This window comes from Suncus etruscus, chromosome 5, assembly GCF_024139225.1.
Source record: "Suncus etruscus isolate mSunEtr1 chromosome 5, mSunEtr1.pri.cur, whole genome shotgun sequence".
Lineage (NCBI taxonomy): Eukaryota > Metazoa > Chordata > Mammalia > Eulipotyphla > Soricidae > Suncus > Suncus etruscus.
The window spans coordinates 16,838,839-16,862,246 of NC_064852.1; the positions used below are offsets into that span (position 1 = coordinate 16,838,839).

General features: G+C 48.5%; 3 protein-coding genes across 3 annotated transcripts in view; 1 reads left to right on the plus strand and 2 right to left on the minus strand.

The window, feature by feature from the left end:
- Nucleotides 1–23,408, minus strand: part of ZER1 (zyg-11 related cell cycle regulator) — a 253,222-nt gene that overhangs the window by 197,317 nt on the left and 32,497 nt on the right. The gene's annotated exons all lie outside the window — the stretch shown is intronic.
- DOLK (dolichol kinase) lies at nucleotides 1,584–3,728 on the minus strand. Its single transcript, XM_049774041.1, has one exon. The coding sequence runs from the start codon at nucleotides 3,310–3,312 to the stop codon at nucleotides 1,711–1,713; it is 1,602 nt and encodes a 533-aa protein (XP_049629998.1). The 5' UTR covers nucleotides 3,313–3,728; the 3' UTR covers nucleotides 1,584–1,710.
- Nucleotides 3,996–23,408, plus strand: part of NUP188 (nucleoporin 188) — a 59,856-nt gene continuing 40,443 nt past the window's right edge. Inside the window, exons 1-9 of the mRNA XM_049773986.1 lie at nucleotides 3,996–4,050; nucleotides 9,141–9,195; nucleotides 9,762–9,835; nucleotides 12,620–12,704; nucleotides 14,860–14,940; nucleotides 16,287–16,331; nucleotides 18,560–18,652; nucleotides 18,986–19,105; nucleotides 21,495–21,706. Of these exons, the coding sequence (XP_049629943.1) occupies nucleotides 4,019–4,050; nucleotides 9,141–9,195; nucleotides 9,762–9,835; nucleotides 12,620–12,704; nucleotides 14,860–14,940; nucleotides 16,287–16,331; nucleotides 18,560–18,652; nucleotides 18,986–19,105; nucleotides 21,495–21,706 (797 nt within the window). The 5' untranslated portion in view covers nucleotides 3,996–4,018. The remainder of the gene's footprint in view (nucleotides 4,051–9,140; nucleotides 9,196–9,761; nucleotides 9,836–12,619; nucleotides 12,705–14,859; nucleotides 14,941–16,286; nucleotides 16,332–18,559; nucleotides 18,653–18,985; nucleotides 19,106–21,494; nucleotides 21,707–23,408) is intronic.

Below are 23,408 nucleotides of genomic sequence, written 5' to 3' on the forward strand. Positions count from 1 at the left end.
GCAGGGCTTGGGGGAGCCTATATGGTATTGGGGGATCAAACTCTGGTTGACAGCTTGCAAAGCAATTGCCCTCCCAGTTGTGCACTCTTTCTCTAGCTCAGCTCAGGTTTTCGGGCCCACATATAATAAAACAAAAATCTCAGGAGACCATTTTCAGTGCCAGGTCAGGCATCCACCTACACCCCAGTCCTAGCTCTTCAGCCCCACCAGCCAGGGTGTGAGCTAGGGTTGGTACTGCCTTGCCCACCTGCCTGGCTTCCAGGGAGACTCCTAAGAGGTACCTTTCCTAGGGTCACTTCTGACATGGGAGCCAGAGAGAAGGGGTACATTTGGAAATCTCCACCCAGACGGTGTGTCCCAACACCTTTCTATTGGGAATGGTACTTGGCAGCGCTCCCAAGCACGCCACATTGGGCTCCTGGCCTTGATGGGCCACAGCACTCATCTCTGCCTGCAGGGGCCTCCTGATGGGCCATGTGAAAAGTGGGGAGCCTGCTCTGTTCATCTGTTCAGCAACATCTGCCTAGTCCCTACTTTGTGCCCCTTGATGTTGACACTAGGGTGCAGGTGGTGTAGGAATGGGGAACCAGTTTGGGGCAGGGTCCTTCAGGAGAGCTGTTCAGGAAATTCAAGAAGTCCCTGGGCTCCATCTTCTTGCGAAGAAATCAACACAGATTGGACACAGCAGGTGTGAGAGGCTCCCCAGAAGGACCTCTGGACAAGCTACCCAGTCCTTTCTTTAGCAATACTGAGAATCAGGGCCAGTGACAGACACAGGAAGTTGCACTTGACCTTTCCCCAACCCCACTGGCCACGAGCCAGTCCATTTTCTCCCCTGGGCTCTTCTGAGCTCCTATGGAACAAACCACATGCTCAGGCACTTTCCTCTTGGCTTTCTACTTGGGAGTAAAGGTTACTGTCTTCAAGGCCAAGCCTGTAAAACCCCATGATTTTCTGGCTGCTCCCTGCAGGAAGATAGGCCCAGGCAAGGAAATTGCCCATTGTTGATCATGGGCCCTGGATTGGACCTTTCACTCATATCATCTCCTCTATGGCTCAGTGCCACACCTTCCACCCCACTGCCCATAGACAGGCTATCACTAGCCCCATTTTGGAGACATGTGTGGGGCTTAGAGGGGTTCAGTCGTATGCCCCCTTACTGATCTCCCCAGTTACACAGTCAAGAAGACAAACAGCCAAACTTCAAACCACATTAATTTTACAGCTTAATCCAATGTGTTAATAATTCCACTATTTTCTCTGGGGGTGCACTCCCTGTAAGTGGAGGGCAGAAGGACCCACGTAATCAAGTATTCCCAGTTGGATGCACTCTGTCCTTTCAGTTTTATAAATACTAGCAGGATTAAAACCAGGAGGGATTGGGGAGATAGCTTGCCTTGCATACTGCTGACTGGAATTTGATCTTGAGCACCCCACATGGTTTTCAGAACCTTGTCAGGAGAGATTCCTGAGTGTAGAGCCAGGAGTAAGACCTGAGCATTTCCAGATGTGGCCCCAAAACAAAAAACTAAAAAAAGAAAAATACCCACCAAAAAACCCAAACAAAAAAAGACTAAAACCAGGAAAGCTTTGATTTTTATTTGAGATCTGAATCAGCTGAAAAACCCTGTGCTCCTCCTGCCCAAGTGGCTGGCAGCTATGGCAACCAGTCACCTTCGGGCCCACATCCCTGCCCCCTTCTGGCTGCTGCTACACCATCAGCAGTATCAGGAGATAGAGAGGCAAAATGAGATTGTCTATCTGTGTGGTGTATGCTTCGAGGAGGGACACGGTGCTGATGGATCCCAGAATCCAAGCATAGCTGTAGTTGAGATCCACTCCACTATCAAAGATCAAGATCAGAGCCACAGATATGATCTGGGCAAAGATGGACGTCATTGTCCCCTCTAAAGTCTTTTTGGTGCCAGGCCAGCGGATCTCCCCCATAGTGCTGCCGAAGATTGAGGCCACCGTGTCACCCACACCCACGGCCAGAACACCTGCGTATGGCATGAGGGCTCTCATGCCTGCGAGGTTGTCCTTCTGGGTACAGGGTCTGGGGATGAGCCAGACAGGAAGAGACATGCCCAGGAGTAGGTAGATGTGCGTCAGGATGAGAGGGCCACTGTCACGCTCGTCTAGGAAGAGGGACAAGAGGCTCCGCAGAGGGTGGCCGAGGGGCTTAATGCGGAAGTAGCGCACGTACTCCAGGAATATGAACACGGCCAGACACATGGTGGCGGCCACATAGAGCAGGGGCCGGTCAAAGATGATGCCTGGGATGTAGGTGGCCACTACAATGAAGTGGAAATACTTCCGGATGATGGTCGGGGCCTGGCGCTTCTTGGATTCCGGAGACGATCGTTTGGCATTCTGGTACAGCACCACCAGACAGGCCAGGGCAGCCAGCAGAGACCAATAGGCGAGGAGATAGATACGGGTTTCCGTCTGAAAGAGGAACTGCAGCAGCCAGAGCAGGGGGTTCTTGTGGATGAGCCGGTGCAACCAAGGCAGCACCACGCCGAGGCCCAGCACGCAGGTCATGAGATGGAAGAAGATGGAGGAGGCCCAAGTGTCCGAGTCCATGAAGACAAAGAGCAAGCTGAAGAAGACGCCCATCAGTACCATCCCCACCACCACTACCAGCAGGAAGAAGTCCACAGGGTCCCCCTGGCTTTCCATCGCCGTCAGCGAGCGCTTGATGAGCTGGTTGAGCACGAAACTGATCCCTCCCAGCACCAGCAGCGCCTCCCCGGGGGTGAAGCATCGAGGCAGCAGGTACAGCAGGATCATATTGAGATAGACGAAGATCAGCAGGACCTCTAGGACCTCGATCACCTCTCCTACGCTCAACGAGTGCTTCATGATATACACGATGACAGCGCCGGCCAAACCGGAGATAATGCAAGTATTGGTGGGCAGGGGCCGAGTGATGCCCAGAGCCAACACCGACGAGAAGAGAGCCAAGGCCATGCCGGACGCGGCCACCACGACGCCGAAACGTTCAAAGTAGGGATTCTCGGCAGCTTCGCAGCGTTCCTTCATCACCAGCCCGAGCAGAGGCATGACCATCGAGGCGGGCAGGAGGCCGCTGTTGGCCGACACTCGGAACTCGAAGACGGCGCTTCCTTGCTGGAGCAGCCGATCCCATTTGTACTGCACGTAGAAGGCCTGCACGGCCAAGGCGATGGCGCACCACGAGTAGCGGTCCCACACGGAGGCGTGGACGGTCATCACCATGCCGAACACCACAGCTGCCTCGACCAGCACCGATCCGCTGAGAGGAGGCACCGCATCCCGCTTTCGAGTCATGATGGGTCTCGAGCCTGAGTCTGGAGAAGATTCCAGAGGGGGTGTGTGTCAGGGGGTGCTCAGGGACGCCTCGAGATTCCGAGCCGCTCCCCAGAGAGCGGCCGCTGGCTGGCTGGCTCGCTCGCTTTGCTTCAGCCAGACAGCGCAGCGCGTCTCCCTCACAGGTTCCCCCCGTTGCTAAGGAGCAAAAAAGGAGTGTGCGCACACAGCGCGGGGGGCTCGGCCGCGGCCAGCCAGAGGGCGCCGTTCCGTTCTTTCCTCCTCTCCCTCCGCTTCGGCCGCCTCCCACCCACGCCAGACGCGTCGCGTCGCGTCGCCCCCTCCTCCGCCAGCGGCTCGGCTCGTCTCCCCTCCTGACGGGCTCGGCCACGCACAACGCGCGAGCGAGCTTCGCTCCGCTCCGCGCGCGGCCTAGGGCGGCGCCATGTTGAACACGCCCCGAGCGATCACGTGACGCAAACCACGCCCATATCTGGGTCACGTGAGCCACCCCGGGGTGGGGCTTGAGTGCTCGAAGATATCCGCCCCCGAGTGATGACGCCTGCGAGGCCACGCCCGTAGGTGGGGTCACGTGGGCTATAGCAGGGGCGGGGCTTGAGCGCGCGCGAAGATGCACCGCCCCCGACGATGACGCGTTATGAGGCCACGCCCACATTCGGGTCACGTGAAGCGCTCCAGGGCGGGGCTTGAGCGCGCGCGCGCGAAGATGGCGGCGGCCGGCGGCAGCCCGTGTGTTAGGTGCTGAGTTGGGGCTCGGGGGTCCGGCGGTGGGTCCGGGAGACTCGAGGGGCGCTAGTGCCGAGCGGGGATGGGGGTTCAGGCTGCTGGGAAGATGCTGGCAAGGTGCGGGGTGGTTTGGCGGGCGGGTGAGGAGGAGGAGGCGGGGGGGCAGTTGCTCTCCAACGGTCCTCGCGCGCGCGCCAGGCATTGGATGGAATTTGGGGGGCCAGCGGGTTCACACCCCGCCTGCACCCCTTAAAACCTTCGGGGCGCTGGGTGCTCACCCCAGGACCCGGGTGGAGTTTCCCCACGTCGCCGCCCCCTCTCTGATCTCTTGCCTGCGCCCCAGGGACCCCCCCCACCCTGTCCCCGCCCAGCCTGGGGTGGGGTTTTGGGGTTCCCGAAAAGGAAGGACCAGGGCGGGGTGTCCCGGGTACTTGGAGACGCCCCCAAGCGGGCCGAGCTTAGAACCCGGGGTTCCCGCCTCTCCACAGCCGCGCCCCCTACGCGTGGATCGGACAAAGTGGGGAACCCCTTTGCAGGGCGCTAGGTACCCATTCCTTTTTCCATGCTTGGGGAGGCTGCTGCTACGTCGAGGTCCCTTGTACCTCCCGCATGGTCTCCCCCCCCCCCCACCCGTAGGTAGGGTCATGAGGAGCTGCAAGGCAAGGCAGGCTTGTGTGGTAGTATTATTTTTATTTTTGTTTGTTTTGGGGTCACACCCGGCATCGCTCAGGGATTCCTCCTGGTTCTGTATTCAGAAATTGCTCCTGGCAGGCTCCGGGGACCATATGGGATGCTGAGATTCGAGCAGCCGTCCTTCTGCATCCAAGGCAAACTTCTTACCTCCATATTATCTCTCGGGGCCCCTCTTCTTGTTTTTAATGAGAAAGGACGGGGATGTGGGGGAAGCGTTGCTTTCGTGGCCTGCTGTCTGCTTTGATCCACCTTGATCCCAATTGAGGAGGGAGGAAGGAGGTGGCACACCGCTGTTAGCAGGGTCTGTTGGAGTAATTTGGAGGGGTGGCACCAGTGACCACTCCTGGTGCTCTGGGGACTCTGCGGTGCTGGGCATCCTGGGCCTCAACCCAGACTCCCAGCCTTTTGGAGGCCTCCTCCTGAGCTCTGAACTTGATTTTTTTTTTTTTTTTTTTTTGGTTTTTGGGCCACACCCTGTAGTGCTCAGGGGTTACTCCTGGCTGTCTGCTCAGAAATAGCTCCTGGCAGGTAAGGGGGGACCATATGGGACACCAGGATTCGAACCAACCACCTTTGGTCCTGGATCGGCTGTGCTATCTCTCTGGGCCCTGAACTTGATTTTTTTTTTTTTTTTTTTTGGTTTTTTGGGCCACACCCGGTAACGCTCAGGGGTTACTCCTGGCTATGTGCTCAGAAGTTGCTCCTGGCTTGGGGGACCATATGGGACACCGGGGGATCGAACCGCGGTCCGTCCAAGACTAGCGCAGGTAAGGCAGGCACCTTACCTTTAGCGCCACTGCCCGGCCCCTGAACTTGATTTTTTGTGCTGCAAAAGTTTCTAGCAGTCAGAGGCACAGTGAACAACGAACTTACTGTTTGGAGAACTTGGGGCAGAGCAAGCTTTGAGTTTTGTTCCTGGGGGCTTGATGATTTGCCAGTGGCCTCAGACTGCTTCATTGACTATTGAAACCTGTTTGTCTACATCCAGAGGAAAGCACGGTTTGGGGTGTTGACTTTGTCTAAAGCACAAGTAGAGAGTCATACATAGTGCTTCAGGAAAGGTACTTGTGTTGTATGTAGCAGACCCCCCAAACCCTACAGGGTCTTCCAGGACTATCAAGAGTGATTCCTGGGGCTGGAGAGATAACATGGAGGTAAGGCGCTTGCCTTATATGCAGAAGGATGGTGGTTTGAATCCCGGCATCCCATATGGTCCCCTGAGCCTGCCAGGAGCGATTTCTGAGCATAGAGCCAGGAGTAACCCCCGAGTGCTGCCAGGTGTGACCCAAAAACCAAAAAAAAAAGTGATTCCTGAACGCTGGAGTAAGCCATGAGCAGGCCAGGTGTGACTCTCCTAAAATAAAAGAAAAAAATACCACTTTTGTAAATCGAGTGTTTTTAAAATAACCAAATTGCAAAACAAAAAATTCAATGCAACAAATGAGTTGTATTGAGGGGCATTGAAGAGGGTCTTGTGCAAGTAATATCATACCACAGAATGAAACAAAGGAGTGGCTTCGAAGAGATAGTACACCAGGTAGGGAGTTTACCTGCATGGGACAAACCAGAATTTGATCCCCAGCATCCCATATGGTCCTCTGAGCCTGCTTGGAGTAATCCCTGAGCACATGGGGTGTGGCACAAAAAAACAAAAAGAAACAAGGTTCAGTTTCTATTTATTTATTTATTTATTTATTTATTTATTTGGTTTTTGGGTCACACCTGGCTTTACACTCAGAAATCGCTCCTGGCAGGCTGGGGGGAGGGGATACCATATGGGATGCCGGGATTCGAACCACCATCCTTTTGCATGCAAGGCAAACACCTTACCCCCATGCTATCTCTCCAGCTCCCGAGTCTTTTTATTGATTGATTGATTGATTGATTTGGTTTTTGGACCACACCTGACAGTGCTCTGGTTACTTCTGGCTCTGTGCTCAGAAATTCTCCTGGCAGGCACGGGAGACCATATGGGATGCTGGGAATCGAACCGGGTCCGACCTGGGTTGGCAGCATGCAAGGCAAATGCCCTACTGCTGTGCTATCTCTCTGGCCCCATCAGTTTCTATTAAGTGAGGATTTGGCAGAAAACCAGTTGGAGTACTGGCAGTTTAGGTTATCTCTCCTGTTTCTTTGTTGTGTTGGAGAGGGTCCTACAGTACAATAGGACTATTGGTTGACAAGCTTGCTGCTAGGCTTAAAAGAATTCTCATGAGAGCTTATCTATCTCCAGGTCTGTGTGCCATGGGCCATGGGCAGTGGCCACTTTGATTTATATCTTAGTGTGGAATGCAGCCACCTCCAAGAACTGTTTCAGAAAAGTTATCAGTTATCTTCACTTGGAGAACCTGGTTTCTGACTGCATGGAAGCTTCAAAAGGCTTCCTATCTCATAGATCTCGATGTTGTACATGCGAGGGAATCCAGCACTCACTCTTGCAAAACTATTCCTCAGCCTCTGCACATATCTTTCTTTTCTTTTGGTGGGGTGGGGGGCACGGCCACACCCAGCATTGTTCAGGGTTTACTCTTGCTCCTGCACTCAGGAATCATGCCTACCAGGCTCAGGGCACCATATTGGCACCACGTTGGCTGCATGTAAGGCCCATGCCCTATCTGCTGTGCTATTTTTCTGGCCCCTGTTGGGCTCTTTGAGGAGTTTCCAGGGACTAGGAAAACTAGAACCTATACTTTCTTTTTTTTTTTTTTTTTGGTTTTTGGGCCACACCCGTTTGACACTCAGGGGTTACTCCTGGCTATGTGCTCAGAAATGGCCCCTGGCTTGGGGGGACCATATGGGACGCCGGGGGATCGAACCGCGGTCCTTCCTTGGCTAGCGCTTGCAAGGCAGACACCTTACCTCCAGCGCCACCTACCCGGCCCCAGTATACTTTCTTTGGTTTGTTTCTGGGTCACATGTAGCAATGCTCTGGGCTCACTCCTGGCGGGACTCAGGATCCTGTGGGATGCTGGGGATCAAACGTAGATGGGCTGCATTAATTGATACAGCCCATAGAATTTGTACTCAGAAATCGCTCCTGGCTTGGGGGACCATAAGGAAGGCCGGAATTTGAACCACTGTCCTTCTGCATGCAAGGCAAACACCCTACCTCCATGCTAGCTCTCTGGTCTCCCTATAGTCACTTTTAAATCTCAATTTTCATTGCAGCAGTGGGTGTAATCATAGTATCTCGAGCTATAGTCAGGAGACGGGTCAAAGGACAGTAGCATGTCTTTGTTCCCCGCAAAATAAATGTCAAACCAGTTTTTGCCACCTGAGGAAATGGTCCTCTGACTCCAATAAGACAAAAATACTGGGGCTTCTACTAGCCCTTCTGCTCAAGAAAGTAAACCCTGAGTATAGTGTAGTCCAAAAATCAGAAAACATAGACACACATAACCACAAAAAAAAAAGAAACTGAAAATAGAACTATCCAGTAATTCAACAGTTCTGTTGTAGCTATTTATCCAAATACTCATTTAGAAAAATAATATTTAGAAAAAAAATATTTCCCCCACCACCATGTTCCTTTATGTTCATTACAACATGTTTTATAGCAGCCAGTATTTGTAAATAGCCCAAGTGGTCACTGATAATTGAATGGATATACAGATAGTCATACACATGTAATGGCCTCACTGCTGGTCTGGGTTTGGTTTCTGTCACAAGTAGGTGTGATTCCTAAGCACAGAGCCAGGAGTAAACTCACTGCTGGTGTGGGCCAAAAGCAAAAAATACAACAGAAACTTCTCTGTGAAGGAGAGTCCATGTGTGTGTGTGTGTGTGTGTGTGTGTGTGTGTGTGTGTGTGTGTGTGAGAGAGAGAGAGAGAGAGAGAGAGAGAGAGAGAGAGAGAGAGAGAGAGAGAGAGAGAGAGAGAGAGAGAATGAGTTGCTGAGGTACATTGTATTTCTGGCTGTTTTGGGTTGATTTGGGTGCTACACCCAGTTATATATTCAGAGTAAGTTCAGGGCTGGCTCTGTACTTAGGGGATCACTCCTGGCAGGACTATGGCGTACTAGGAATTGAACTGGGTAAGCCGTGTGCGAGGCTGGTGCCCTCCCTGCTGTACTATCTCTTTTGGGCCTCTCAGACTTTCTTGTTTTGGTAGTGGTGGGGTCACACTTGAAGGTGTTCAGGGTCTGAACGGTCCTGGCTTAATGCAGGGGAGGGTGCTCCTTGGGTTGCTTGGGGGACCGTGATGTTGGGGATTGAACTCAGACCTCTCACAGTCTTTTCAGTCCTGAACGTTGGACTCTCCTGGCCCTGCCGTTTAAACTCTGAACTATTTCTTATAGTTCATGAGTCTTTTTTGCTTTCCGAGACTAGACAAAGTCATAATGGAGGAGCATAGTCCACCTGTGTAATGTGAAAGAGATTGTAAAATTATCTTCTTTCTGTCCGTTTCAGGAGCAGCAGAGAACTGTGGACCATTCTGCTTGGGAGATCGGCCCTTCGGGAACTGGTGAGTAGTGGCATCACTGGCTGCATGCTCTACCTCCCTGTGCAGCTTGGACTAGAGAGATAGACTCCTGTCTTCTTTTTTTTTTTTTGAGGGGAGCACACTGCTATCTTTCTCTGGCTATCGCTTCTGGCAGAGCTTGGGGGACCACATGGGGTGGTGGGGATCGAACCCAGTTTGGTGACCTGGGTTTGTTCCTTGACCCCTACCCCTATAGTCCCTCAGCCCCACCAGGAGTGAGACTTGGTGCAGAGTCAGAAGTAATGTCTGAATTCTGCTGAGGGTGACGGCAAAACAAAAAGGACTCTAGTCAGCTTCATGTATATGATACTAAAAGAATGGTAAATAAATGGTGACCTAGCCACTTGATCAGACGTCATACGACCACTAAAAGGATGTTGATTAATATGTTCATAAATCATATTAGTTAAGAATACTCAATTGTACAATCACATCATTTCTGTGGTGAGAGAAAACACATATAAAAGACCCACACGAAGATGCAATTTTCTTTGTGGTCCTGGAATCTGCTGAGTTGCCCTTTGTCTGATTTCCTTGTTCTTTTTCAGAGTCAGATCGAGGCAGAGCTGAATAAGCACTGGCAGCGGCTGTTGGAGGGGCTTTCTTACTATAAACCTCCAAGGTACGGCTGTTCCATTGGTCTGGCTAGTGGAATGTCTCCAAGAATGCTAGCAGGGTGGAAATCCTTGTGTATAAGTAAAGGATCAATTCTGGGCTAAGTAGATCAGACTGAAGACAGTTTATGTTTGTTTATTTTGGTTTTGGACCATATGGGATGGCTGGGAATGGAACCCATATCCATGCTGGGTCACCCACATGCAAGGCAAACGCTCTACACTGTGCTCTCTCTGGCCCCTGAAATAATTTATGGAAAAAAACAGGGTATGTTTTTTCTGTCTGTTTAAAGAAAGGGAAGTTCTTTTGAGAAGGAAGAGAATTATTGGATGATAAAAATTCGTTAGTCAGGAGCTGGAGAGATAGCATGAAGGTAGGGCATTTGCCTTGCATGCAGAAGGACAGTGGTTCAAATCCTGGGATATCCCATATGGTACTCAGAGTCTGCTAGGAGCGATTTCTGAGTGCAGAGCCAAGAGTGACCCCGAGCGCTGCCGGGTGTGACCAAAAAAAAAAAACAAAAAAAAAAAAAGAGAGAGAGATTTTTTTTTTGGTTAGTCAATTCTCCTGATATTTTGGGAAGCCCCTCCCCTTGTTTGTGGCCTTATAAACCCTGCTGGTATTTAGCAGCTGATGATTATATCTGGACTCTTTTGTTTTTGTTTTTTTGGGCCACACCTGGTGATGCTCAGGGATTACTCCTGGCTATGTGCTCAGAAAGTGCTCCAGGCTTGGGGGACCATATGGGATTCCGAGGGGATTGAACCGCCCTGCGCAACCGCTCCATCCCCCTGGACTCTTACTCTAAGCACTTAGAATAACTTTATTTAATCCTGATGGGCTGTTGAGACATACTTTTCTTTTTTTGTTTGTTTTGTTTGTTTTTGGGTCACACCCAGCAAAAGAAATTGTGGGCTTTATTTGAATTTAACCTGTGTGGGTTGCTTGTTTTCTTTTTAATTATATTCTTGTTTCAGGATCTGGTCCAGAATATCTGTATAATTGTCATGTCTTCATTCCTTTTTTTGTTTGTTTGTTTTACCCCCTCCCTTTTTATGTTGATATCTTTATTGTTAAATGTCACATAATTTCAGTCTTTTCTTGATTGTCATAACCTTGCCTGGTTTTGAGGAGGACTGCTCAGGTAGTATGTAGGATATGTTGAATTTTGATTTGTCAGATTGTCTCATTAGATTCAAATTGGGACTTGGGGATACCTTTCTTAGCACTCATCCATGTTACCACCTGAAATCCCTGGCAAGGCTAGCCTTGATCACTTGGGGGAAGGCAGCATTGTCTTACCTTAATTTCTGCTCTGGAAAATCCCTTTTAAAACCCTTTCCCTTCTCCACTGTTCTGGAAGTGAATCACTGAGCATCAAGCTGCTCTCTGTGTAGAGTAAGTAGAATGAAGCTCTACCTGGTGGAATGGTGGCATTTTCATGTATTACTTGAGATTCTTTTGTAAGGAAGCCTTTTTCCTTCTTCCCTACTCATTCTCCCACTGACTTGTGTATTTCCTTATGATCAGGTCTATTTATTATTATATTAGGCATATCTTGTTCCAGCATCCATTGCTGGGAGTTCTTGCCGTTGGCTTCTGTGACCTTTTGACATATCCCCTCTTCTCGTTGACTTTTGTTTTCTTGTCACATTACAAGCTATCCCTGGCTCTTGTGTTTTCATCTCCAGCTTCATCATCTGTCATTTCTGCCCTGACTTTCACTGTCTTTACTAGAGAAAGTTTGTTAAACCATACCCTGGTGCTGGGTGTACTCGAGGCTGTGGGGACCTCAACACTACTGGGCCCCCTACATAATAGATACTAGATATGTGGGTGCCAACACACCTGGTTTTCAGGGTTCCTTGATTTATAAATTAGCCATGGAATTTTGGTAAGTTCATGTTTTTTTCTAAATGCTGGTCATTTTGTTAGTAGATCAGAAGTAGTAATAGGGGGCCGGAGAAATAGTACAGCAGCATTTACCTTGCAAGCAGCCGATCCAGGACCTAAGGTGATTGGTTCGAATCCCGGCATCCCATATGGTCCCCCATGCCTGCCAGGAGCTATTTCTGAGCAGATAACCAGGAGTTACCCCTGAGCACCGCTGGGTGTGGCCCAAAAACCAAAAAAAAAAAAAAAAAAATAGTAGTAATGTGTATCTTTTAAGGAAGTTCTAAGAAGTATAAATAGGGCCTGGAGAAATATCACAGCAGCGTTTGCCTTGCAAGCAGCTGATCCAGGACCAAAGGTGGTTGGTTCGAATTCCGGTGTCCCATATGGTCCCCTGTGCCTGCCAGGAGCTATTTCTGAGCAGACAGCCAGGAGTAACTCCTGAGCAACGCTGAGTGTGGCTCAAAAACCAAAAAAAAAAGAAGTAGAAATAATGCATCTAAGTTAATATGTTTGTAAATAATATCGACTTTGTTTTGGGGTCATATTTGATAGTGCTCAGGGGTTAATTATAGTTCGATGCTTGGAGAACCATGTGGTTCAAGGGTCAAACCCATGTCTCCTGCATATAGAGTGTGTTCTCTATTCCACTGAGCCCCAAGTAATGCTTTAACTGCGGGTTCTAACAGACATACATTGTATTCCTTATGCATGAAGAATTCTGTGATATAAAGTCTGCAGAGATGAACTCAGTGAATGAGAGACAAAGAGTATGTGTTAGAGTTATTTTCTAGGCAGCAAAGGGCAGAAAATGGTTAATGGTAAAATATCTTTTTTGTTCTATTTTGAAACCCTTGAGAATTAAGAATGAGAAAATAATTCATTGTTCTTTTCCTAGTCCAACTTCAGCGGAGAAAGTAAAAGCTAGTAAAGACGTAGCTTCACCTCTGAAGGAACTGGGTTTAAGAATCAGCAAGTTTTTGGTAAGTAAAAAACAGCACTGGCTTGGTTCTTGCAGGAACATGAGTTTATTGTCAGTGAAAACTGAGTTTATTTCTATTTGGGGGATTTAATTGTATTGTTTCAGAAATAGTTTAGTTCAACTTTTAATTTTAATTTTAAATTTTTTGGGTTTTGGGCCACACCCAGTGACACTCAGGGGTTATTTCTGGCTATGTGCTCAGAAATTGCTCCTGTCGGGGGATTGAACCACGCACGGTCTGTCCTAGGCTAGCGTGTACAAGGCAGATGCTTGCACCACTGCCACTCCAGCCCCATAACCTTTAATTTATTTAGTTGGTTTTGGGGACACACTCGGCAGTGCCCAGTGTTTACTCCTGGCTCTTACCTTCCATGCAGGACTGTTGGGTTTGATCCCGGTACCCCATATGGTTCCTGAGCACTTGACAGGAGTAATTCCTGAGCACAGAGCCAGGAATAATCTCTGAGCATCGCTTGGTGTGACCCCAAAACAAACCAAAAGAATTAAAGGTTATTTTAAAGATGGAGATAGAGCCATGGGCTATGCCTGCTTTGCATGAGGAGACGTGGGTATGCTCTCCAGCACTTCATGAGTCCCCCCTCAGGGGCAGCTCTGAACATAGCTGGGAATAGCCACTGAGCAGCAGTGGGCATGACCCAAAACAAATAAAAAATATTAATGTATCTAAGTTTGTTTTTGTCTTTTTGACTACCAGGGTAGTGAGGGGCTGGCTGTTCTGGCTCTGCTCAAGAATGACCCCTGCTGGTGCTTGCAGATCATATGCAGTGTCTTGTGCAGATCATTTATAGTTGTTAGTTGTTTTTCTTTTTTTTGGCTGATGGGATCAGGGGATACTTTTAGTTCTGTGTTTGGGGAATGCCCCTGGGGGTGTTAAGAGGTCCCAGGGATAGAATTTAGACAAAGCCTACTGCCAGCAAATGATATGTTTAGCCCATTGAGCTTTCACTCTGGCCTTGTGTGAATTCTTTTTTTTTTTTTTTTTTTTTTTGGTTTTTGGGCCACACCCGGTAACGCTCAGGGGTTACTCCTGGCTATGTGCTCAGAAGTTGCTCCTGGCTTGGGGGACCATATGGGACGCCGGGGGATCGAACCGCGGTCCGTCCAAGGTTAGCGCCGGCAAGGCAGGCACCTTACCTTTAGCGCCACCGCCCGGCCCGTGAATTCTTTTTTGTAGGGTTGGGGAGTTTTGGGTTCTTAGACCATGGTCAGTGGTATTTAAAGGCTACTCCTACTTCTGAGCTCGGGGTCACTCTCAGTGGCCCTTTGAAGGACCATGTGGTGCTGGGGATTATAACAAGTTTGGCTAAATGAAAAGCATTAAGTTAAGTTATCACTTAGTTATCTTTTTTGGTTCCTGTATGAAATCTTTTTTCAAAGTAGTTTTGTCTCTTTAGATTTTGAGTTGGTTTCAAAGGATAGATTTTTAGAAAGTTATACTTTCTGGGTCTAGAGAAATAGTCTGGTAGGTAGTCTGGTAGGTAAGTAGGGTGTTGGAATGACATGTGGCTGACCTGAATTTTATCCCTGGCACTATATATGGTCCCCTGAGCACCGCCATGAGTGACCCCTGAGCACCCCGGACTCTCATTCTCCCCACTTACGGAGGGGAGGGAGGGACGGAGGGGGGGAGAGAGAGAGAGAGAGAGAGAGAGAGAGAGAGAGAGAGAGAGAGAGAGAGAGAGAGAGAGAGAGAGAGAGAGAGAGAGAGAGAGAGAGAGAGAGAGAGAGAGAGAGAGAGAGAGAGAGAGAGAGAGAGAGAGAGAGAGAGAGAGAGAGAGAGAGAGAGAGAGAGAGAGAAGAAGAGTGGGAAGGAAGGAGAGAGGGAGAGAGAACAAAATCTAACCAGAGAGAGAGAGAGAGAGAGAGAGAGAGAGAGAGAAGAAGAGTGAGAAGGAAGGAGAGAGGGAGAGAGAACAAAATCTAACGAGAGAGAGAGAGAGAGAGAGAGAGAGAGAGAGAGAGAGAGAGAGAGAGAGAGAGAGAGAGAGAGAGAGAGAGAGAGAGAGAGAGAGAGAGAAGAAGAGTGAGAAGGAAGGAAGGAGAGAGGGAGAGAGAACAAAATCTAACCAGATAAGAAGAATGTTGGAACTATTTGGGCTGAAGCGGCTGCTCCTCACTCAGCTTCTGCATTTCAGGGTCTGGACGAAGAACAGAGTGTGCAGCTGCTCCAGTGTTACCTGCAGGAGGATTACCGGGGTACTCGGGACTCCCTAAAGGTCTGCCCTCCTTCTATCTTGCTCTGCATGGTGTTAGATATTTGAGGCTCTGGGGATCTTGGCCCAGAGGCAGGGATCAGTCACTCACACTCACTGGGAAGACTTCTTAAAAGTTTTTCTTTTGGGGCCGGAGAGATAGCATGGAGGTAAGGCGTTTGCCTTGCATGCAGAAGGACGGTGGTTCGAATCCCGGCATCCCATATGGTCCCCGAGCCTGCCAGGAGCGATTTCTGAGCATGGAGCCAGGAGTAATCCCTGAACACTGCCGGGTGTGACCCAAAAACCAAAAACCAAAAAAAAATTTTTTTTTCTTTTATTATTCACCCGTTCCCCTTCTTCCCTTCATTGTTGTTTTTATCAGTACTGGGGATCCTGGTTGCCCCCTGCCAGGGAGCCTGTGTGTCTGGATGTGTTGCTCACAGATTCAGCTGTGGGGCTCCCCAAGTATCTTTCTTTTATTGCTATAGCTGTTTGTGTGCTCGTTATGGTGGTGGTAATCCCAGATGTGCTTACTAGAAGTCCTCCTCCTGCCTGGGATGCCTGTCTCCACCCTTTAGTTGCCATGTTTCCTGGAACTCACCCCTTTTTTGTGGCACTCCCATGGACCTCCCTGCAGTGCAGCTGGAAATGGCTTGTGGCTCTGGGGGTCCCTAATGACAGGGTGCCAAGCTTGTGGGCAGAGTTGCTTGGATCATGCTTAGAGCATATTTAACACCTGGGATCGGACCTCACGGCCATCTGCTTCCAGGCAGGTGCTCAGTCCCTGCCCTATTCTGTCGGGCCTTAGGAAGGACTTTTTAAAGGCTTGAAAGAAAAACTCCTGTACTTAACTGAGGGTTGTGCTTAGATGGGGAGGGTCGAGGGGCCCGGGATTGGCTGGTTTGTCATAGCATTTCAGGGTAGAAGAAGAAGAGCTGAAGAGGTCAGGGGTATTGTCTCGCCTGCCATTCTTTGCGTCTTGCATACCAGGAAGTGAAAGCTTCCATTTGAGTGCAGAGCGGGATACATTTCAGTAATAAAGTGATTCCAAAATGAATGGGCAGTTGTCATCTTACAGGGGCAGGGGGAGTGCTTTGCCAATTTGGTTAGTGAAGTCTTGCTTATTAAAATGACTTCTCGGGGCCAGAGAGAAAGCATGGAGGTAAAGTGTTTGCCTTTCATGCAGAAGGACGATGGTTCAAATCCCGGTATCCCATATGGTTCCCCCATGCCTGCCAGGGGCGATTTCTGAGTATAGAGCCAGGAGTAACCCCTGAGCGCTGCCGGGTGTGACCCAAAAACAGAAACAAACAAAAAATAAAATAAAATAAAATAAAATGACTTCTTGCCTATCTCTCTTCCTTCAGACGGTGCTGCTGGACGAAAGGCAGAGCCAGGCCTTGATTCTGAAGGTCAGTCGTCGTCACCGTTCCTGCTCAGATGTTTTCAAAGTGGGCAGCAACTTCCTGACCTTGTTCTTGATTTTATTTGGGGGTTTAGAGCCACACATAATGGTGTTGAGGGGCTACGCCTTGCTTTGTGCTCGGGGGTCACTCCTCGCAAGGCTGGGGAACCATCCTTGATGCCGAGATTGGAAGACGGATCACCTACATACAGGGCTGACTCTTTATCTTTTCTCTGTGGCCCTTGGTCTTATTCTCTAAAGCAGGGCTTCTGCTTTTCACCTGGGAAACATTTATGTGACCCCAAGCTCAAGCAAGGTATCTAAAATGAGGTCTATGGGGCCAGAGAGATAGCACAGCAGTAGAGTGTTTTTGCCTTGCATGCAGCCAATCCAGGATGAATGGTGGTTCAAATCCCAGCACCCCGTAAGGTCCCTGTGCCTGTCAGGAGTGATTTCTGAGCACAGAGCTGGGAGCAACCCCTGAGCTTTGCCGGGTGTGGACCACCCCCAAATAATAATAAAATGAGGTTTACAAATTGAGCATTTACTGAACATCATAAGAAAATATATTTTTAAGCAAATTTGGCGGATGTTGAGCCACACCTACTGCTCAGGGGTTGTTCCCTTGTGGTGCGCATGTGTGACCATATGAGGATCGAGTCAGGGTGGGCCACATGCAATGCAAGCATCTTTACCCTTATTTTCTTTACAACTTGTATATTAAGTTCTGAGTCACCCCCAATCCCCATTTTCTCATATAGTCTAGTTTAGCAAGCTTGGCTCTAAAGCATTTTGGCTTTTTTATTTTTGGTTTATGGTTCACACTGGGTGGCGTTCAGGCGTTAGTCCTGACGCTGCTCTCAGAAATCACTCCTGGCAGGCTCGGGGGACCATATGGGATGTGGGAGAACCATCATCTGTCCTGGGTCGGCTGTGTGCAAGGCAAACACCCTACCGCTGTGATATTTCTCTGGCCCCAGCATTTTGGCTTTTTGTTTGTTTTGGGTTTTGGGACACACCTGGCAATGCTCAGGGGTTATTCCTAATTTTGCACTCGGGAATTACTCCTGGTGGTTCCCAGGGGACATATAGATGTCGGGGTTCAGGAGCTGTGGCCAGAGCAATAGCACAGTGGTAGGGTGTTTGCCTTGCACACAGCCAATCCAGGACAAATGGTGGTTCGAATCCCGGTATCCCATATGGTCCCCTGAGCCTGCCAAGGACAATTTCTGAGCGCAGAGCCAGGAGTAACCCCTGAGTGCCACCAGGTATGACCCAAAAACCAAAAACCAAAAAAAAAAATAAAAAAAATTGGGGATCAAAATCAGGTTGGGCACGTGCAAGACAACTGCCCTCCCTTTGCTGTCTTACTGCTTTAGATCTTGACTGACTTTTGAAGTGCTTTTTATTTGGTATTTAGTGTTAAGAATATTAGATATTCGGGGCCAGAGAGATAGCATGGAGGTAAGGTGTTTGCCTTTCATGCAGAAGATCAGTGGTATATGGTCTCTTGAGCCTGCCAGGAGCGATTTCTTTTTTTTTTTTTTTTTTTAGGATGTGGAGATTACACCCAACTATTTTTTTTTTAATGTAATTTTTTTTTTTATTTAACCAACTTTATTACATACATGATTGTATTTGGGTTTCAGTCATGTAAAGAGGAGCGATTTCTGAGCATACAACCAGGAGTAACCCCTGGGCGCTGCCGGGTGTGACCCAAAAACAAAGAACAAAACAAAACAAAAAGAATATTAGATACAAGCATTTAGGATACAAATCAGTATTTTGTATTTGCTTCTGTATAACCAGACGAATCATACTGAAGAGTGTATTCATATTATTACATGGTAATCCCATGTTTCTTGCATAACTTTTCTTGTATCCTGGTTTAATGAAGGTCTTTTGCTTTTTTTTGTCCCACCCCATGGTGCTTAGAGCTTACTCCTAGCTCTGCTCAGATATCACTCCTGAGGTCTCAGGGGAGCTTGTGGTGTTTTAGGGATACATGCAAGGCAGGTCTCTACGAGCTGTACTATTGCTTCAGCCCCAAAACCCTTGTTGTTTTTTTTGTTTTTGTGAGGGCCACATCCAGTGGTGCTTAGGGGCTTATTCCTGGCTCTGTGCTCAGGAATCTCTCCTGGCAGGCTATATGGGCATCATCTGTAGTGCCGGGGTCAGCTGTGGTGAAACCCAACATGGCATTATTTCTCTGCCCACAAATCCTTGTGTCTCCAGATTGCAGACTATTACTATGAAGAAAGAACATGTATTCTTCGCTGTGTGTTACACCTCCTCACATATTTTCAAGATGAAAGACACCCTTATAGGGTAAGCACGAGCTTCCTCTTAGTTCCGCCCACTCTATATACACTTAAAGCGGTTAAAATAATTTAAAACTGAATGTTTACGGGGCCGGGCGGTGGCGCTGGAGGTAAGGTGCCTGCCTTGCCTGTGCTAGCCTAGGACGGACCGCGGTTCGATCCCCCGGCGTCCCATATGGTCCCCCAAGAAGCCAGGAGCAACTTCTGAGCGCATAGCCAGGAGTAACCCCTGAGCGTCACAGGGTGTGGCCCAAAAACCAAAAAATAAATAAATAAATAAAATAAAACTGAATGTTTACATGTTACTCTAGGTATTAATTCACTGTTTGGCCATTTTAAGGTTGAATATGCCGAATGTGTTGATAAGTTGGAGAAGGACTTAGTTACAAACTACCGACAGCAGTTTGAAGAGCTCTATAAAACAGAAGCACCCACATGGGAGACACATGGAAACCTCATGGTAAGAGCTCAGCATGCCATCCCAGTGCTTTTTAATTTAATATACTATTGTCTGTTTATAAATGGAATTATTTGTTTTCTTGCTACCTTTAATAATCCACATAGTCATTGTTTTTCAGAGAAGTTTAAACATGTCCTATGAATTAAAATATTATGACTTAAGTTAATTTACATTTTTTGTTAACCAGACTTTATCCAGTTTAATGTACTCTTTTTTTGGAGGGGGGTTTCGGGCCACACCCATTTGATGCTCAGGGGTTACTCCTGGCTATGCGCTCATAAATTGCCCCTGGCTTGGGGGGACCATATGGGATGCCGGGGGATCCAATCGCGGTCCTTCCTAGTCTAGCGCTTGCAAGGCAGACACCTTACCTCTAGCGCCACCTCACTGGCCCCTTAATGTACTCTTGTTGGGCAACACTTGACAGTACTCAAGGACTACTCTGGTTCAATGTACAGGAATGATTCTGGCAGTGCTCAGGGCCCTCCGTGGTGCTGTGGAATCAAAGCCGCACACAAAGCAGTGCCATAGCCTTACTGGGGCTTGAGTACAGCAAGGAGGGCATTTGTCTTACATACTACTGACCAGGTTTGATTCCCGGCGCTGCTGGGTGTGACCCAAAAATATCACTCCTGGCAGGCTCGGGACCATTTGAGATGCTGGAGACAAGCATGGTTAATCACATGCAAGTGATTACCTGCTGTGCTACTGCTTTGCAACCCCTATTGTAACTATCCCATTTGTGCATTACTATACCTTTAAGGGGGGCCACATCTGGTAGTGCTCAGGGGTTACTCTGGGCTTTATATCAGGAATCACTCCTGGCGGGCTTAGGGGTTCATATGGGATGCCAGGGATCGAACCTGGGTCAGCCAAGTGCAAGGCAAGTACCTTTCCCGCTGTGTTATTGCTCTGGCCCCTGAGCTTTACTTTAAAAGAACAAATTAGGGCCGGAGAGATAGCATGGAGGTAAAGCTTTTGCCTTGCATGCAGAAGGTTGGTGGTTCAAATCCCGGCATCCCATATGGTCTCCTGGGCCTGCCAGGAGCAATTTCCGAGCATAGAGCCAGTAGTAACCCCTGAGCACTGCCAGGTGTGACCCAAAAACAAAACAAAAACAGGAGTAACTCCTGAGTGCTGCTGGGTGTGACCTCCCCAGTTTGTTACTAATTACTACAGTAATTTGCTCAAAATCGAACAAATCACTGTAGCACAGCAGGAAGGTAATTTGCTATGCATGCAGTAGACCTGGGCAGTAGACCTGGATTTGATCTTTGGCACTCCATATGGTCCCCCAAACCTGCTAGGAGTAATTTCTGAGCACAGAGCTAGGAGTAATTTCTCCCAAGAAACAGACAGACAAGAAAAACAAACAACAAAAAAAAAACAAACCAAAGACTTGTTTAAGCACCTGTAACTCAACCTAAAATGTAAATACAGCTTGGTTCTCTAACCATTTTTTTTGCCACACCCCACTTTGTTCTTAAAGCTTACTCCTAGTTCTCAGGGATCACTCTTGGCAGGACTCGTGGGACAGGGTCAGAGGGTTTGGTGGGGAATCTAGCCCAGTTGACCATGTGCAAGACAGGAGTTTTGCCCACTGTGCTATCTTTCTGGCCTCTCTCCCCGTGTAGAAGCTTGTGGTTTGGGTTTTTTTGTTTGTTTTTTCTTTTTTGGGTCACACCCAACAATTCTCAGCGGTTACTTCTGGCTCTGCATTCAGAAATTGCCCCTGGCAGGCTCTGAGGACCATATGGGATGCTGGGGATCGAACCTGGGTTGGTCCCAGGTCTGCAGCGTGCAAGGCAACGCCCTATTGTTGTGCTATCATTCTGGCCTCAGAAGCTTGTGTGTTTTTTTGTTTGTTTGTTTGTTTGTGTTTTTTGGGTCACACCTGGCAGTGCTTAGGGGTTTTTCCTGGCTCCGTGCTCAGAAATTGCTCCTGACAGGCACGGGGGACCATATGGGACACCGGGGTTGGAAATGATGACCTTCTGCATGAGAGGTAAATGCCTTACCTCCATGCTATCTCTCCAGCCCCGAAGCTTGTGTTTTTTTTTTTTTGTTGTTTTTTTTTTGGTTTTTGGGCCACACCCGTTTGACGCTCAGGGGTTACTCCTGGCTATGTGCTCAGAAATCGCCCCTGGCTTGGGGGGACCATATGGGACGCCGGGGGATCGAACCGCGGTCCTTCCTTGGCTAGCGCTTGCAAGGCAGACACCTTACCTCCAGCGCCACCTACCCGGCCCCGAAGCTTGTGTTTTTTTAAAACTATTTTATTTCAACCTCAAAAAGTTGCTTAAAGATTTTAGAGTGGTTTTTTTTTTTGTTTGTTTCTTTTTAAAATCTGACTGATTGTCCCTTTCTTTGGTTATTGTTGTATGTACAGACTGAACGCCAGGTGTCTCGCTGGTTTGTTCAATGCCTCCGTGAACAGTCGATGCTGCTCGAGATCATTTTTCTTTACTATGCATACTTTGAGATGGCACCCAGTGATCTGCTGGTACTGACCAAGATGTTCAAGGGGCAGGGCTTTGGCAGCCGGCAGACCAACAGGCACCTGGTGGATGAGTCTATGGATCCTTTCGTCGATCGGATCGGGTAAGTCGGAATCATCAACCTGTACAAGTTTATAGAGTTTTCATGAGTAGCCAGTAGGTCATCTGCCCTCTATTGGGGCTGGCTGTATTGGTGCGGGTGGGGTTGGTGGGAGCCTCAGGTGCAGTAGGGGCTATGGAAGTAGCTTCTGCTTATTGGCCGAAAGAAGGGGGAATTTCAGTGTGTGTGTGTGTGTGTGTTTGTGGGGTGAGCCATTTTATGTCTTAAAAGGGGGCATTAGGTCAGTGAGGTCTGCCAACCTCTGAAGAGGATCAATATCATGTTCCTGCAAGGAGAAGTGGCACTTTGTGCAGACGAGATGAGAGTGATCCTGGCGTGTTTTTGGTCATGTAGGACTAGACTAGCATTGAGAGGACAGGCTCACACACTAAGTAAACATTCATAATCTTATCTTTTGTCATGTAGAAGGTTCAGGAGGATAAAGCGCACTTTTTACAGAAATGATGATGAAGGAAACAGTGATCCTAATGTGCTCTGGGTTGTACAGGAACTAGACTGGTATTGAGAGGACCAAACCAAGCTCTCTCTAACTTAAACATCATTCATTTGCTCAAACTTTGTTGAGCAGCTGTTACTCTCCAGTCCCCATGCAGAGAGAGCTAAGAGGCGAGAAGGCAGGAAGACATTTCCGCTGACCACCTCCTGGGGCACAGAGCCCAAGGAGAGGAGATTTGCTGGCAGTGGGGTGCTGGAAGATATGCCTGCCTAAAGCAGAATTGAGGGCAACACATTTTTGCCAATGTGTGATTGCACCTGCATGCGTATGTCCACATGTATGTGTGTATCTGTTCTTTTTGCTCTCCAGGGTGGTTTCCTGTCCTCCTTGGGCTATTAGGAGGGCTATTGGTAGCCCTGAGTGGCCTTGATGGTTAGTGGATACTGATGAGTTTAATATTACTGTGTTTGGGCTTTAAATCAGGAGTTTAATAAGGCAAAATTGGTTTCATTTGTATTTCCGTTGTTTTTTGTTTTGTTTTGTTTTTGGGCCACACCCAGTGGTGCTCAGGGGATACTCCTGGCTGTCTGCTCAGAAATAGCTCCTGGCAGGCACGGGGGACCATATGGGACACCGGGATTCGAACCAACCACCTTTGGTCCTGGATCAGCTGCTTGCAAGGCAAATGCCGCTGTGCTATCTCTCCGGGCCCTGTATTTTCTTTTTTCTGCTTTTGGTTTTGGGTCCATACATGAAGGTGCTCAGAGCTTACTCCTAGCTCTGTGCTTAGGGAACACTCCTGGCAGGCTTGGGGAACCATATAGGAAGTCAAAGCTAGTACCTGAGCCTGCTACTTGCAAGACAAATGCACTGGCACTCCCCGCTGTACTATCACTTGGGCTTCTTTTTTTTTTTTTCTTCTTTTGCTTAAAAGTGAAGTTTCCAAGAGTATATTGATAGCATCTAATGAAAAAATTATTGGGCCGGAGAGATAGCATGGAGGTAAGACATTTTGCCTTTCATGCAGAAGGTCGTTGGTTCGAATCCCGGCATCCATATGGTCCCCTGAGGCTGCCAGGAGCGATTTCTGAGTGTGGAGCCAGGAGTAACCCCTGAGCGCTGTCAGGTGTGACCCAAAAACCAAAAAAAAAAGAAAAAAAAAAGAAAGAAAGAAAAGAAAGAAAAAAATCATTGCAGTATGTAGTTAGGCTTGTGATGGTTATCTAGCTGGGCAGATTGACTTCCTTT